A 17,609-nucleotide genomic window follows, 5' to 3' on the forward strand; every position below is an offset into this window, starting at 1 on the left:
ATTAGAGGAAGGATTGAAAGAGTTGAAGGAGCTTGCAACCCCATAAAAGCAACAATGCCAACCAACCAGAGCTTCCAGGGACTAAACCACTACCGAAAGACTATACATGGACTGACCCAGGGCTCCAACTGCATATGTAGCAGAGAATAGCCTTGTTGGGGCACCAGGGGAAGGGGGAAACACCTTGGTCCTGCCAAGGTTGGACACCCAGTGCAGGGGAATATGGGGGGAGGCAATAAGGGGCATGGATGGGGGGAATACTTGTGTGGGAGAGGGGGAAGGGAGGGAATGGGGGCTTATGGACAGGAAGCCGTGAAGGGGAATAACGTGTGAAAATGTAAGTTAAGAAATATATCTAATAAAAAATTTAAAAAAGATTGGGGATCCCCTTTTCTGAGAAAGAGTAGAGAACAATGGGGCCAGGGATTTGTAAGGTTGGGACTGGGAAGAGAGGAGGCAGGGGGCTCTGATTACAGTGTAAAGTAAATTAAAAAAAATTAAAAATTTCTGGAACTTAACATTTCTTAAGTAAAAGCAAAGGCAATAAACAAGCTCGTCTTCGCTGAACATCCAGGAGGTGGGGACTGAAGCTACAGATCAGCCACACCATCGGATAGGTTCGGTGAGATTAAATGTGAACACGGAAATCACCTTTGAAACACTGAATTAGGTATTAATGCAGTAATATGAACAATACTCATTTGGTGTTCCTTTTCTGATTAAAAAAAGCTCATATAAATACAGAAAAAGTGTTTTTTTCCAGGGATATATTCTGTGGTTATTTATAAAGATGGTATGGTTAACTCTTTCCTAATAAAATATGTATATCATGTTTGATCCAATAAGTCTACTGACCTTATCAAATGTACTATATTCCATAAAGCTTAGTTAGATAACAAATGTACTACATTCCATAAAGCTCAGTGAGATTCCAAAGCAAGACTGAGCCCTAGAAACACATAAGTTATAAGAAATACCACATTTATAATGATTAAGAGATTTTAATAATCCCAATAATAAAACAATAATTCACCCTCACATTTGAAACAAACCTAGAACTTGTCTTCCTTGTAACCCTGGGGCTCAAGCACCCAACATATGCAAAGCAAGATTTCTGCCCTAGGCCCCACTCCCGGCACAAAGTTCAGCATTTACTTTCATTTATATCAGATTAAAGGACAATTTCAATTTCAAACCAAAAGCAGAACAACAGAACTCTAAACTGAGTCTTACGTTTATTCTAGCTAGTAGAAGTATGAGTACCATTTAGTTTTAAATATGGAATGTTTGTTGGGCAGGTTTGAAATGTATTTGCAAATAATTTCAACTTCAAAAACTGTGTGTTTTTTTTTAACTTATTCTGCTGTCCAAACATTAAATGTTAGAAGTAGATATTACGCTAGCCTGCATGGTTTCCATTATTTACTGCTGAAGAGAGTAAAATCAACAGAAGGTATAATCTTGATAGTTGTTGTACTTTCAACCAAAAACATACAGTTCTATTGGCTTTTTCAAAGTGACATATTAATGCTTCGATGACAAAATACAATTCATACACGCAAAATACTCAATCACGATCAAAACATGCTTAAGTGAACATTCTCTCTCTCTCTCTCTCTCTCTCTCTCACACACACACACACACACACACACACACACACACACACAAGCAAACACACAGATTACACATGCATACACACACAGAGGCAGAGACAGACAGACAGACAGAGACAGAGACAGAGACCAAGACCCTTTGTCCTACAGCAATCTTGGATGTAAGCACTTCATTTGAGACTAAAACTTGCACGTGTAGTCAGAAATAATAAAGAGGGATTTTCCATTCCACGATAGTGCCGGCTACTCTCTGGCCCCAGTGGCCTCACTCCCTGCAGTCAGCAAAATCAAAACTCTAGAGGCTTGTACTTTATCAATCAGATTTATATCAGTAAATTCTCATCCCGCAAAACTTCCACACAGTGAACTCAGAGCCGGTTGATATTTATATAAACGGCCCACCTAGATAAGACAAACTGTCCTGTAATTATCTCTCCCTTATAAGATATTCATAGCTATTTAAAGTCACACGGATCTGGGTCATCCTTCTCTTTCTCCATCTTTCTCCTTTCTCTCCATACCAGTCGGGTGGAGACATTTTGAGACCTCTGGACCAGAGAGTCTGTGAGTGAGACCACTCAGGCCAGAGAGTGGCCAGGGCTAGCCTGGGGTGGAAAATCCCTTTTTACCTTTTCCCACTACAAGCATGTACACCGCGAACATAAGAACCTGGGCCATCGTAGTCCGGTTTTGTTGAGCTAATCAAGACAACTGTGGAGAGTGTTCAAAGACTGTGAAAAATTCAGAAAAGGTCATCTCCTGCAGGAAAAATAAAAGCCAAGACCAATTCTTTTCCTCACTAGAAACCATTGGCTTTCATCAATACTCTTCAGATTCCAGAGCTGAAGAGTCTCTTCTTCTGTGAGTCTTTTATCTATGACTTTCTCTTCCTCGGTGCACAGCTCTGATCACAGTAAACTCCAACATAGGACACAAAGTAACAACAACCCATAACCAGGGAAAGAGATAAACAATAACAAAAGAGGGATCACGAGAACTAAATGCCAGCTCTGAGTAAACCCAGAGAGTTATAATGTAACGTCAAGGAAGGCTACTGTCAAAAGAAATCTTAGTCTCCAAGGTCATTCTGGACGACAATGGGCGAGTGTTCAGGTACAGACAACACATGGCTTTCCATGAATGCAGATCTGTTCCCGAAAGCGCTGCTATTCTTGCTTTCAGTCACTTGTAATCTCTCTGTGTAAAGCTTAAATGTATATAATCACCATTTACTGGTGCTTTGGGGAACTGAAGCTTTGAAATATATTTATACCACTACATGTAACTTATCAATATAAAATCACACATGCAAATGTCAGATGTTACATGTATTCTATATTTCTCTCCAAATTAAAATATAAAGGTTCTGGAGGTGTAAGTGACTTGGATTAAAGCACCGCTCTTCTTCAGCTGGTGCTTTCTCCTTATCTGATTAAAACCCCTCCTTTACTGCAGGTTCTGGGCAGGGTGCTTTGACAAGGTTCCCACTGAAGACAAACACTCGGGAAAGCAAGAAACTGTACGGAAAGGAACTTGGAGAATCATACAGAAGCAAGTCAATTCACCTGATCAAGCACTTGCGACCGTCTAGACTTCAGTAAGCCGTATTTTTAGAAGCCAGCTAAGGCAAGAGCAATACTGTAAACAGGTACGTTAACCTCTCTTCCACAATTACTTTCGTCAACAATTTCAAAAATAGATGCTACACAGAGACATGTTTGAGATGACTGCCAAACCTTTTATAGTCTCTGCATATGTGACCAGAAGTGCTAACCCTGAAATTAAACTATTTTCAAATTACATCTATGGATTCATAGGAGGGGCACATGCATACCACAGTGAGAGTGTGGAGATAGACAACAACATATAGGAAGTCTGTTCCTCTCTCCGTCCTGTGGATCCTGGGAATTGAACTCAACTCGTCAGGCATGGAGTCAGGCACCGTTACCAGCTAATATAACCTGCTGGCCCCCTTTTTAACTACTAATCAATATAAAATATGTGCTAGGTATTACTAGAATTCAATAATGTTCTTAGAAGTCTTTAGAACTCAACTACTTTAATAACCAATCTTTCTGAGTTTGTCTTTAAAATATACTGAGAGCTTGGGGCTCATCACAGTGTGAGTTTATATCACAAGTCCTTAAAGATGTAATGGATAAAATATATTCACTGAAATAATTACTTGAAAACTAGGCATCCATTACTGCAAACAATGGGCCTTATTGTGATAGCATACAATTCATTCCACTCACTAAAAGTAGTTATGTAGCACATAGGGAGGTTATGCACTGTTGTTGTTATCTGCATTTAAATTTCTCTTTCCAAACGACTTCCATTATTCCTGTAAGAGGATACTCCCTGGTACTCAAGAGGTCCTACTTCAAAATGAAAGTATCTATTTTTTCTCAAAGGTCCTGCTAATCCCTCAATAACAGGATCACATGATAGGAAGTTGAAAGATACCAGAACCCAGAACCCCAGAGGATGAGGAGTCACTATGGGAAAAGTTACCAGTCTCCTAGGTTTATTAGTAGAAATGGTAAATTATTCCATTTCCAGAGAGCTCAGCAGAGTCAACTAGACCTTTCTTTCCTCTCTGCTGTGCATATTCAGGAAACCATGAATCATCACCGCCTCAGGCTTGCTCTCATCATGGTAAAGGTCTGGGAGCAACATGCCATGGGGGTAGCCATAAACACAAATGTGTGACTTTGTCCACAAGCAATTATAAGTCAGTCTATGAGTTTGTGGTTCAGTTTTCAATAAATTATTACAGTAATCCAAAAGGGCATATTTGATTAAACTTGTGAATGGAATGGAGCTGTAACTTCCCCACCTGCTTGGGATCCTCTGGATGTTGAGTTTGCCCCTGGCAGGAAGTAGACTTCTTAAAAATCACCCTCTGGGAAGAGATGGCAACATCTCCAACAAGAGAGCAGCTAGGAAGCTCGTGACCCTGTCAGCTGCCAGAGAACCCCCTGGGCCTGTGTACTCTCCGCCCTCAGAGCATTGCAGCAAACCACCACGGGATGCCTTTCCTCCCAAGCAGTGAGGTCTAACAGAAAGTTTTTAGGGGTACTGCAAATACTCAGCCCCTATTTGGAAAAGAAGTTACAGTGAAGCCAAGGGATTTACCAGCTTAATTTTTAAGAAGCTGGTCTCCACCTTTATAAAAACTGCAAAATAGCACAAGCTACAATGTTACAAATCAGGGGGTGGGGGGTGTTACTAAGGAAAGCAAGCAATCTCTTTAAATGTTTGAAAGCATACTGTTTCTCTGCAGAAATCAGCATGTGACGATGTAGAGCACCTTAAATTGCTATCCCATCCCCACTAACAGCAGCAGTAGAAAGTGCTCTCTCCTCTGGTGGAAGAGAAATCAGGGAAAGAAGAGGTTGGTTTATATTAATCCCCAAGGTCACACCCTCAAATCTCTGACCCCCAAAGGCATGCAGTTTCTTCCGACTGCACGCCTGCACGCTGATCACCCTTATATCAACATTGTTTTTCTTAGCCCACAACCTAGCACCAGGCAGAAAAGCAGGCCTGTTTACAGCACTGATCTCCAATCCAGACCCTGGATGGGTCAGAAGAAATCAGACCTGGGCAGCCTTTTCCAAACCCTTGAAGAGAACGCTCTGTTTGCAGCTTGTGTTTTTCTATTTTTAAGACAAAGCACCCGAAGCCTCCCAAACAGCTCAGTCAACAATGAAAACAAAGTATCTTCCATTAATCAGAAAACACAAAGGGACTCTTCCCAAATCACCTAAGTACCCTCTACATCAAGCTGTGAGTTCGGTACAACACTGAAGCTCATACTACCCGATGTACACTTCGGATACACATTCAAAATCGAGAACGACATCACATAAAGCGACCAGATTATCATCTACATTTTAAAAGTATCTATTTATGTAGCTCCCACTTCCAAAGCAAAGTACTCCTTATTCTCCGGTAGAATAGAAAGGATGCATCTTAATATCTTACCCTTTTGCATAATTCAACATCGAATCCCATTAGCCTTATAGTCATCTTACGGTTAATAGCATGGTTTGGTTTACCTGCCCTTGAATGCAACGTATGGAGTAGTAGAAACTGCAGGAGCACAGCAAGCCGAGCAGCGGCATCGGAAGGGTTAAGTAAAGGGCTACTGACACCAAATCATTAAATTCCAGCTAGCAAAGGCAGAAGCCCAAAACACAGGGAAAAAAAAAACTTGCCAACGTGCAAAAATCTAAATAAAATTCCCCACGGTCCTTGATACCTCAATGAAACACCCCCCCACCAAACCCTGCAGTCCCCCCAACATTACACACATTACACAACGGTAACACTAAACAAGGCCCTGAGTGCTGTTGTCATAGAATCAGATCTCTGCAGTGCTTGGATTCTCATTGATCACTGCTTTAATCTATGCCGTTCTGCCCTGTACTGAACTGAGTCTCTCCCGGCAGCACACAGCAAAGCCCTCTAGCCCCCAAATTAACCATTTCCTAAAGCAGTACAGGGATGCGGTCTGCCCTTGCAGTCAGTCAGAGAGGAAGCTCTGTGGTCCCTGAAAGCTATCAAAGGAGGAAGACTCCGGCAGATGCTCTTGATCTCCTCTTGTTCTCTCAGAGACACTTCACTGTGCTATCCGAGATCTCCAATGACAAAGTAGAACAGATCCTTGCCAACTTTAGACGCCCCCTCACCCCCTGAACTCACCTGAGATAATCTGATCCCATTATCAACCCCTGGGAATGGTCCTGCCAAGCCCCTCGTCACAGATCATTTCCTCTGCAGTTTTCCTAAACGGTGCACGGCACCCAGTGGTAACAACTGCACCAGGGCACATAAAACAGAAGCCAGGAGCGACTGTTGGGAACAGAAGAAAACTGCTTGTTCAGACTCTCCTGTATGATCATCCCACTGCTAATGGCTCTGCTCCAGAGGACAAAAGGACATACCTAAAACAGGGAGCTGGGGGTGGGGGGGGTGGGACAGGAGTATATCTGTGACATCAAGGGATGGGTGCCTGTAGTCATATAATTCATAGTGTAACAGGGATGTCAATGAGGCAAAAATCATCATTTTTATCAGTAAATCACCTACGTATACTACATCCATATCTTATCTTGTGTTAAAGAGCAATAGCAACACTAGCAGAGGAAGGGAAATTAGCTCAAGAAATCCCAGTTCCATTTAATTATGGTAAAACAGTCGGTCACTGGAAACAGTAGCAGACTGGGAAACACTCCTCTAACCCAGTCCAGAACATTCCAAGCCCACAGGGAGGCTTCTTCTACTTTGTTTCGTAATATAAGCTGGTAAGTGATAACTCAGGGAGAGTTGGTGTCTGTCCTTAACTTAAAGGAATATGGTCCAGAGAATGAAATAATCCTATTAAAAAATGGACTGCAGAGCTAAACAAAGAATTTTCAACTGAGGAATACCGAATGGCTGAGAAGCACCTAAAGAAATGTTCAACATCTTTAGTCATCAGGGAAATGCCAATCAAAACAACCCTGAGATTCCACCTCACACCTGTCAGAATGGTTAAGATCTAAAACTCAGGTGACAAGAGATGCTGGCGAGAATGTGGAGAAAGAAAAGCACTCCTCCATTGTTGGTGGGATTGCAAACTGGTACACACACTCTGGAAATCAGTCTGGAGTTTCCTCAGAAAATTGGACATAGTACTACCTGAGGACTCAGCTATACCACTCCTAGGCATATACCCAAAAGATGCTCCAACATATAAAAAAGACATGTGCTCCACTATGTTCATCGCAGCCTTATTTATAATGGTCAGAAGCTGGAAAGAACCCAGATGACCTTCAACAGAGGAATGGATACAGAAAATGTGGTACATCTACACAATGGAGTACTACTCAGCTATTAAAAAGAATGACTACATGAAATTCTTAGGCAAATGGATGTAACTAGAAAATATCACCCTGAATGAGGTAACCTAGTCACAAAAGAACACACATGGTATGCACTCATTGATAAATGGATATTAGCCCAAGAGCTTGGAATACCTAAGAGAAAATTCACAGATCATATGAAGCTCAAGAAAAAGGAAGACCAAAATGTGGATGATTCATTCCTTCTTAGAAGGGAGAACAAAATACTCATGGGAGGAAATACAGGGACAAAGAGTGGGGTAGGGACTGAAGGAAAGCCATCCAGAGACTGCCACACCTGGGGATCCATCTCATATGCAGCCACCAAAACCAGTCGCTATTGCTGATGCCAAGAAGTACTTGCCAACATGAAATACATATGGGTGTCTCCTGAGAGGCTTTGCCAGAGCTTTACTGATACAGATGAGGATGCTTGCAGCTAACCATTGGACTCAACAAAGGGACTCCAATGGAGGATTTAGAGAAAAGACTGAAGAAGCTGAAGGGGTTTGCAACCCCATAGGAAGAACAACAATATCAACCAACTAGACCCCACCAGAGCTCCCAGGGACTAAACCACCAAGAATACACATGGAGCAACCCGTAGCTCCAGTTGCATAAGTAGCAGATGATGGCATTTTCCAGCATCAGTAAGAAGGAAAGCCCTTGGTCCTGTGAAAGCCTCTTTCCTCAATGTAGGGTGTTGAGATGGGAGTGGGTGGGCGGGAGTGGGAGCATCCTCATAGAAGCAGGGGGAGGGGTAAGGGTGTATGGGAGAGGTGGGAGAAGGGGATAACATTTGAAATGTAAATACATAAAATATCCAAGAAAACTAAAATTTAAAACAAATATGATCTGTTTACTTAAATAACATGAACTTGCCTAAGAAATCCCATGAGAAAGGATTTAAAAAAAATAGTGTCTTGTAATTATGGTAACAACTAAAAAATACCAGTGTCTAGCAAACTGACTACTTTATACATATCCCCCACCCTCAAAGAACAGTTTTTACCCCCACACAGGACCTTTGGGGATTTTTTTCCTTTTCTTTTTACAAACTTCCAGGTGTGCTTTAATCCAATATCAGTCCAAAGCTAACCAGAGTGCAGCATGGGGAAGAAGACAGAAAAAGCGATACATAATACCTAGAGGTCTTTTACATGTCGAGCATGTGTAAATTTTCTGATAATTTTATTTAATTCATTTATTTATAGGGATATGATAAAATTATATTGGACCCAACAAGTGAGACTTAGCTAAGTTTATTAATATTCCCAAGGTCATGTGGTTTAAACACAGGGCTCTGGATTTGGAACTTGTCTTGATCTGAGATGATATCTCACTGGACTCACATGCAATTGCCAAGTTTTTTTCCCTTGACTTCAAACTGGGCCCAGGCGTTATGTTTGGCTTTTTTTGAATTTTTTATTTATTTTATTTTATTTTTTATTAGATATTTTGTTTATTTACATTTCAAATGTTATCCCCTTTCCAGGTTTCCCCTCTGGAAACTCCCTATCCCATCTCCCTCCCCCCTGTTTCTATGAGGGTGCTCCCCCACCCACCCACCCATCGCCCACCCACTCCTGCCTCCCCACTCTCGCATTTCCTTACACTGGGGCATCAAGCCTTCCCAGAACCAAGGGTTTCTCCTCTGATTGATGTCCTACAATGCTATCCATCCTCTACTACATATGCAACTGGAGCCATGGGTTGCTCCGCATGTACTCTTTGGTTGCTGGTTTATCCCTGGGAGCTCTGGGGCGTCTGGTTGGTTGATATTGTTGTTCTTCCTACAGCTTCAGTCCTTTCTCTAACTCCTCCATTGGGGATCCCATGCTCAATTCAATGATTGGCTGCAAGCATCCTCATCTGTATTTGCGAGGCTCTAGCAGATCCTCTCAGGAGACAGCTATATCAGGCTCCTGTCAGCAAGCACTTCTTGGCATCCACAATGGTGTCTAGATTTGGTGACTGCATGTGGGATGAATCCCCTGGTGGGGCAGTCTCTGGATGGCCTTTCCTTCAGTCCCTGCTCCCCTCTTTGTCCCTGTATTTCCTCCCACCAGTATTTTGTTCCCTCTTCTATGAAAGACTAAAGCATCCACATTTTGGTCTTCCTTCTTCTTGAGCTTCATGTGGTCTTAGGTATTCTGAGGTTTTGAGCTAATATCCACTTAGCAATGAGTGCACACCATGTGTGTTCTTTTGTGACTGGGTTACCTCACTCGGGGTGACATTTTCTAGTTCCATCCATTTGCCTAAAAATTTCATGTAGTCATTGTTTTTAATAGTTGAGTAGTACTCCACTGTGTAAATGTACCACATTTTCTGCATCCATTCCTCTGTTGAAAGATATCTGGTTCCTTCCAGCTTCTGGCCATTATAAATAAGGCTGCTATGAACATAGTGGAGCATGTGTCTTTGTTATATGTTGGAGCATCTTCTGGGTATATGCCCAGGAGTGGTATATCAGGGTCCTCAGGTCCAATTTTCTGAGGAACCTCCAGATTGATTTCTAGAGTGTGTGTACCAGCTTGCAATCCAACCAACAATGGAGGACTGTTTTTCTCTCTCCACATCCTGGCCAGCATCTCTTGTCACCTGAGTTTTTGATATTAGCCAATCTGACTGGTGTGAGGGGGAATCTCAGGGTTGTTTTGATTGGCATTTCCCTGATGACTAAGGATTTTGAACTTTTCTCTAGGTGCTTCTCAGCCACTCAGTATTCCTCAGTTGAGAATTCTTTGTTTAGCTCTGTACCCCATTTTTAATAAGGTTATTTGGTTATCTGGAGTCTAACTTCTTGAGTTCTTTGTAAATATTGGATATTATGCAAGTGGCTTGTTGGAGAGGGGATCTGGGCTGCTCTGCTGGGGTCTGTAATGTTATAAATCTCTTTTCCCAATTCTGGCACCAGTAAAGTTTGTTTTGAGAGCAGTAAGTGGGGTGGGAGGCCGTACTTGCAAAACTTGTTTCTTTTGCTGTGTGAGTGTCCTAAGAAAGAACTGCAAAGCCACAGTCTACAGACAGGCGTGCAGACCAACACAGGCATGAGGACTGGGGGGCAGCCAAAACTTTCAGATACTTATTCATTTTCTGTAGTTAAACACATTGTCATGACCACACCTCACCCCATCATGGATCTTATAAGCCACATCAGTAAATTAATCAGAATTTAAAGCTTCGGGCTGATTCTGTGCCAAAACTCAAAGGATTGCCTCTTACATACTTACGTGTTCCTGTTTTCTACCACCCTATGGACCTCTTAGTGTGTGCTAATTTTAAATGATGACAGACTTTCAATGCTATTAATCTGATATTTATCCCTCATCCTATCTCATACATTTATAGTATTCGTGTATAATTTCTTTGCGTTCTTAAAATGGCCCTGTCTTAATTGCATTTATCAAATGGTGATAATTTTTTAATAGAACAATAACAACAACAAAAATCCTTAATAAAGCAATCAGGCCTGAGAAATGGTATGAGCAGCAGGCAGTTTACAGAATAGAAACAAAGAGTCAACATTAGAGAAAAAGAGCTACCGTGGTCCCTTTTTATGAAATAGCTTTTCAGTCATTTCTGGATTTCACATGTCATGATATATCATGCAGAGTGACGGATATCACTGAAGACCAACAACACAGAAAAAAAAATCAGTTGCAGTTTTATTAATTTAGAAATTTATACCAACTCTATTGACTTACTTACTAGTTCTTATTTGAAACACCTCTTCCCAGTTTGAGTGACAGGAATTCCTCTGAGTGTCAGACTATACAGCCTAACCCTCGACTGCGATTCCATGGCTATTCCAAGCCCAGCACACTGGTTTTCTTAGAGAGGGAGCCCACAAGGCTAATATCAGCTGCAATCCTGCGTGGGCTACACTCACATTATTTAACCCACAGGCACTGTAGGCTGCGTGACAGCCTGTGCATGTTAAAGTTTTGGATTATCCACTAAAACCCAGTACCCATTGTCTTGTAAAAGTGACAAGGCTCCTGTCCTTGGCTCAGATTGATTTCTGTAAATGATGGCTCTGACTTGCCCTGCTCCTCGGTCTCTGATCATGAAGCATGAACACTGCCCGAAATCCAAAACCCACGCACAATTAAGCAATTTATTATTACTGACTTCCTAATCTTTAAATCTCTACTTGACTAGTACACACAAACAGAAATCAATAGATCGGATCTTCTCTCATCTTCAGGCCATTCTGTAAACCCTGTGATCTCATTTCGGAAAAACGGATTAAAGATAAAGTTGACAAAGAAAAAGTTGCTCCATTTAGGAAATGCAAGAAAATTACTCTGCACCTTGTACAACACACATGGGTATTTAGACCAGGAAAAAATGGATACGACTGGAGTACTTAATATAGATTTAGATACAACCGGAAAGAGAATGAAGCAGAATTACGGTTCCCCAGTCTTACCAGCACATGTTCGGTGGGTCTCACTTGGTCCCGCCTCAGAATCAACAGACCTCAGTTCTTCTCCCCACCCTTCTGCAGGGACGGGCCTCCCAGATGCACACATCACAGCAACCATGCAAAGAAACAGAGCCCAAGAACAGTCGCTCTCCGCTGCCCGAGCCCTTATCGGAGAAGAGTGTGTACCTCTTCCACCATCTCCACGGTTCTATCATTGAATAAGAGGAGCATCCGAAAATGGAAACTGAAGGAAAACGTTGGTGTGAGCACGGGAGAAGTCTCCCTGCATGACTGACTCGGGTCATGGCAGGCGCCGTGCGGCTACCCAAAAGATTGCTTGGATAAAAGACCATGCGCAGACCTCCACGGGCCTGGCAGTGCGAAGACTGGTAGCATTTACTGAGGAGAAGCATATTGGCATCTCTGCTGGGTTTTAAGCAGATCCACAGGATTCAGGAAATAAGCTCTCGGTTCTCTGCCAGATGACACTATGCTCCTAGCCATTCCTTATGTTTACTTGTCGCCCAAATTACTTTAACTAGTGTCCTTTGTCCTGCTGTGAGCTTATTTGTAGAGAGGGCTAAATAAAGGATTTTTATGACAATGAAATGGCCTTTAGTCGTCGTGATGATTTCTGGAAGTGTTACTTGTCAGCTTTTGCTCACTACCATTAAAATTCAGTAAATAGGAGCGCGTCTTACAGTTTTACATTAGATTTTTAAAGAAAAAACTTCTGTGTTACTTCCGAGAAAGTTTAATGAAATTATGCTGTAGTTGTATTTGCCATTTATTTTATGTATAGTATTTTTATTTATTATATGGCTATGTAAAAATAGGGGGTTTTTTGGATTTGTTTGTCTTTCAGAATAATCTTCAAAAATAAGTCTTGATACTACAGGTGTCAATAGTATAGCACTTTTCTAAGATGAAAATTTGGACATCTTGATAGATAATATTCATGCTCCCGTTATGAAAAAAAAATATTTTCTATTTCTACCCTGCGAGTTATTTCACCAAAACCAATACGCGCAAATGAAGTTCAGAATCTTTCCTGCTCACACCTGTTATTTTTGAATTTTAATAAAAATGATATTATAAAGGCTGAAAATGCTGAGACTTTCTTGTAGTTGAATGCGTTTTATAGTTCCTAAAGGATATTCATCTATGTCATGGCAAGTCTGAAAATGATCCAAGATGGCAAATTCTGTGACAAAATTATCATTAAAAACTTGCAAAGAAATAAAAGCATCATTGTTAATATATTTGTCACTTGCCTGCTATATTTGTCTTCTAGAGACTTACTACCTCTGCCTGCTAACCTAGGCCCAGTCCTGGAAGCATCTAGCCTCCATACAGTATAATTTAGGCGTAGAATGTTTTCAGCCTCTGAGACTTGCTGTAGAATAAACTCACCCTTTCTTACTCTTTCTGAGCTCTCACTGGTTGCTTCGACTCAGCTCTTCTGGCTAACGTCCTCTCCCAGCTGACTGATTCAATCTGGATTCTCTCTCAGGCTCTGACTGAATTGCTCTGCTTGTCTATATAATAATTTCGGCAATTTGTTCTAATCTTCTGGCTCCTTCTCATTCTCTGACTCATTCTGTCTTCACCTGTGTCTAGCTTGTTCTCTCTTCCACTTGTCTCTGTAAAACTCTCCCGGCAAAACTGCCTTCTCACTTTTTCTCTCTCTCTTTTCTGTGGTGTTCTGTTAAGTAGCCTCTGTTGCCTGTCCTTATGAGAGCTGGGCATATCCTATGTATCAAATCTTTCTCTGAGTCATCACTTTGTCTGCCACTCCATTAGACATCACTTTTGAACATGGTTACTTTCTTCATTGTTAGGGATTAGAGGTGTGTACAAAAGGCACGTCTGCATTCCAGCCAAGGGATCAAAGGTCTGTGCTAAGGACTGAACCACTCCCTAACTAGAAACAGGTTTTTACTTTAACACAATCTCAGGGTTCACAGTGTGATCAAATATGCTACAGCGATCACATATCAGAATTAACTGGATCCAAAGTATGCACAACTCAGCCATAAAGGAAAATGAAGTTAAAAATTTTTTTTTTCAGTAAATGAATCGACCTAGACAGTGTGAATTTAGGAGAGGTCATAAAATTGGAAAGAAAAACTCACATTTTACCTATCATATATGGAATCTACCTAGTAATGTAGTATATATATATATATATATATATATATATATATGTGTGTGTGTGTGTGTGTGTGTGTGTGTGTGTGTGTGTGTGTGTGTAAAAACTTGTACATGTGGATATAGTGTAACACAAAGAAAAGAGAACAAGACAGGCTGAAGGATGTAGGTAATGGCCAAGAATGTGAAAAAGAACATAAAATTACTTTCTTCAAGATCTAATTCTGTTGTGAAATTTTTTGGATGGTGGATAAGTACACAAAATATACTCCATACTGAAAGTGAAAACTTAAAAATAAAGCTCGACAGCTTCCATTTGATGGCAGGCAGTTTCAAATGAGGGTATCTAGAGAGAGTAGCCTTGGAAAGTGTGCACATCGAGAATCCAGTTGTGGGGATACTGATCTGAGACTGGTCATCCAGCTATAACAGATTGCTTCTGCATTGATTATCTTTATCTCCTTCCAAGCCATACTGTGTTCTATTAACCCACCGGTACTTGAGGAACACCAGCAGGACAAATCGGATGCAGAGTGTGTAATTAACTTGCTGTCGAATCTGCTTAAACACGGAACCTCCTGAGAAAGACGGGCATTATTAATTTTTACCACCAAGAGTAAAACACAATTCTTGTAAAAGATGATGAAGGGAAACATTTACATTCAGGTATTTTTCTCCGGGCCGTTTCCCTTCACTGCACACAGAGCACACAGCGATTTTCCATCTCTTCAGCTTCTCTGGAAGTGTCCAAAGGAGAACCCTACACTGACACTCTTCTGTAATTCTTTTCAAGCTTCTTGGCATGCATGTGTCTGGTAGATTCTTCCCTTAGGCCCAAATTCAGAACATTGAGTAAACAGGAAGCATACTCAGACTAAGCTTTTTTGCATTGAAATATTAAACGATGATATTTCAGGACTCCAGACGTACACAGCAGGTCAGCTGCACAGCAAGGGTCTGAATTCGACGGTGACAACCACCAGTCATGCTAACAATGGTTCAGCTCACCACCTCCTTGGGGCTGGAGAGTGACTTCTACCTCATGGATATCACACACTGTGTTCTTTAGTGACTGACAGCTGAAGCTCAGAAACTCATCGGAATACAACACCCTATAGGCTACTAATGACCTACCTAGCTCTTTCCTGAAACTCTATTGGGTATCGCCATGCTCTGATGTTGGTAGTGTATGAAGCTACTAGCAAGGACTTGTGGAAAGATCCCTGATCGGCTGGGTTCAGATCAGGCCGCATGTTCTAGTTGTTTCTAAGATAGTCTCGGTGTGCTATGCTGAAGGCTTCAAGAAGTGCTGCCTTGAGGACTGGCTAGGGGTCCATTAACACCAGTCAAACAAGTCTGAGTACTTTTTTTTTTTTTTTTTTTTTTTTGGCAACTGCCTTATATTCGTAGCAGTAGAGGAAACGTTTGCATTATTAATTCTCGTTCCTGTTATGTTAGAAAAGATATGGTCATTAACAAGAAAGACAGGGAAGTAATGACTTCTGTTTTCACTGATCTAGAGGGGGCATCCAGGGTCGAGCTGGAGTGGTTTCATTAAGAGTAGGCGCAGTTCCATGTCCTGCGCTGTCATTAAGATGTCTATGATCATGCTCCCGGAGTAGCAGCTCGGCTATCAGCACCACCCTGACTGATATGTGCGCACTTCGGTACTGAAGTCCTCTGTTTATTCACTACCATACCGACATAACTGCCCTAAGTCTAACCTACAAAACATGAGTAGGTAATAATAAGAATCTACCAAAAGATAATCTAACCAGCATACGAAAAGCCATCCAAATTATACGTGTCCAAACAAGCGTGTCACGATACAAAATAACATTTTGTAGAACGACAGGATCGTGAGAGAGTGCAGGGTTAGTTCTGAGGACATAAGGAGGAATAAAACTGCAGGATTTGAGAAAGTGGTGTATTTCATTCAATTTTCTGGTAGCTAGAGAATCGTTCCTAGTTTTAATTTTCTTTGACAGAAGGCTTCCACTTATGTTTATCAGGATTTATGTCTCCCATGGGAGGGGGGGAGGGCTTTGTACAATAGAAGCCTGGTTATAAACTGTGTAGCCTGAACATATTTAGGAAAGGTAAAATAGGGACAATATAATCGATACCATCAAGGGACTGTGTCCCACATCACTCAAACTCAAATCAACATGCAGGGGTGTGTGTTGTAGTCTAGTTTCAACAATGATACCTTATGCATGACCACACACTTGTATTTTTAGTGTGTTAGAAGGCAAGTATATCTTCAAGTATTGGGCAATATAATTTAGCTCAATTTGTGTTATGTCCAAAGCCCAGATTACTAAGGTTTCAAGATGAAGCTGTAGCAATATGAGGTATGCTACAGAGAGAGGCAGGTAAAGCAATCTGCCTGACAGTTGGACAGGTAAGGATAGACCATGATCCTGGAGCAACATTTTAGGGCTTGACTCATCTTACACGGGATGTCTCCCGGGCGTGCCTGCAACTGACCGACATATTTACTACAGGAGGCCAAGCAAGGTGGCACACTTTGAAATCTAGAATGGCATGTTTAAAGGAATAGCTGGAGGCAAGTGCAAATGCTTTAGCCACTAGTAGCCACCTCTCCATAAATGACAGTAATTACACAAGGCGAAAGGGGTGCAGCAAGACGGCTCAGTGGGTCAAAGCACTTGGCGGGCAAACTGGACAACCAGAGTTCAATCCCCAGACCCACAAGAAGGTAGCAGAAGAGGTTCTCTCCACAAAGTTGTCCTCTGACCGACCGCCACGTGGGCACTGTAGAAATGGCACGGACACACATCCGATGCCCCTCCGCTGCCACCATACACACACATGTGCACGTGCACACACACACACACACACACACACACACACACACACACGGGGGGGGAGTTTTTATAACAGAAAATATGTCAAAATAAAGAGGAGTCCAAGTGAAAAAGCCACAAAATACATACTCTGGGCACACTGTCTTACCTTATGCGACGTAAGGGAATGTGAAGGGTTTCACACTTAGGGCTGGGTCATAAAGGTATGGCAGAACGAGATAACACCTGTCCAAAATTACATTGATCATACACACCTTAGTTTAGGATTAAAGCACAATATCCACCTCAGGAACAGAAAGAGATTTTCGTTTCTTTGGGGTTAGGAGGAGAGAGAAGGAGATTTTTATTTGGCTCACATTTCCTGGATCAGAGTCCATTGAGGGAATCAGAGGAGGAACTCAAAGGAAGTGTAAGGCAGAAGCTGATGCAGATGACCTGGTTTGGGGAAGGGGGTTGCTATGTCCTGGCTTATGGTCTGCTGAGCAGTCTGCTTGCTTGCTTTCTCTCTCTCTCTCTCTCTCTCTCTCTCTCTCTCTCTCTCTCTCTCTCTTCCTTTCTTTAATTAATCATTTTGTTTACATTTCAAGTGATATCCCCCTTCCCAGTTTCCCCTCCACAAACCCCCATCCCGATCCCCTCCTCTTTGCCTCTATGAGGGAGCTCCTCAACCTACCCACCCACTCCCGCC

At 41.8% G+C, this 17,609-nt stretch overlaps 1 protein-coding gene and 1 long non-coding RNA gene across 44 annotated transcripts in view; one reads left to right on the top strand and one right to left on the bottom strand.

The window, feature by feature from the left end:
• LOC148003661 (uncharacterized) overlaps positions 1-13,200 on the top strand; it is a 43,083-nt gene extending 29,883 nt beyond the window's left edge. Inside the window, exons 2-3 of one of the 2 annotated variants that reach the window (XR_015629053.1) lie at positions 3,069-3,261; positions 11,718-13,043. This is a non-coding gene — a long non-coding RNA (uncharacterized LOC148003661). Of the gene's footprint in view, positions 1-3,068; positions 3,262-11,717 lie in introns of both variants that reach the window. The other variant, XR_015629054.1, reaches the window with a different exon arrangement.
• The window catches only part of Rims1 (regulating synaptic membrane exocytosis 1), a 499,822-nt gene that overhangs the window by 183,412 nt on the left and 298,801 nt on the right, over positions 1-17,609 (bottom strand). The window contains exon 1 of one of the 42 annotated variants that reach the window (XM_087567877.1): positions 11,943-12,246. In XM_087567877.1, the coding sequence (XP_087424003.1) occupies positions 11,943-12,057 (115 nt within the window). In that variant the 5' untranslated portion in view covers positions 12,058-12,246. 42 annotated transcript variants of the gene reach the window in all.

This window comes from Rattus norvegicus, chromosome 9, assembly GCF_021556685.1.
Source record: "Rattus norvegicus strain SHRSP/BbbUtx chromosome 9, alternate assembly SHRSP_T2T, whole genome shotgun sequence".
NCBI lineage: Eukaryota > Metazoa > Chordata > Mammalia > Rodentia > Muridae > Rattus > Rattus norvegicus.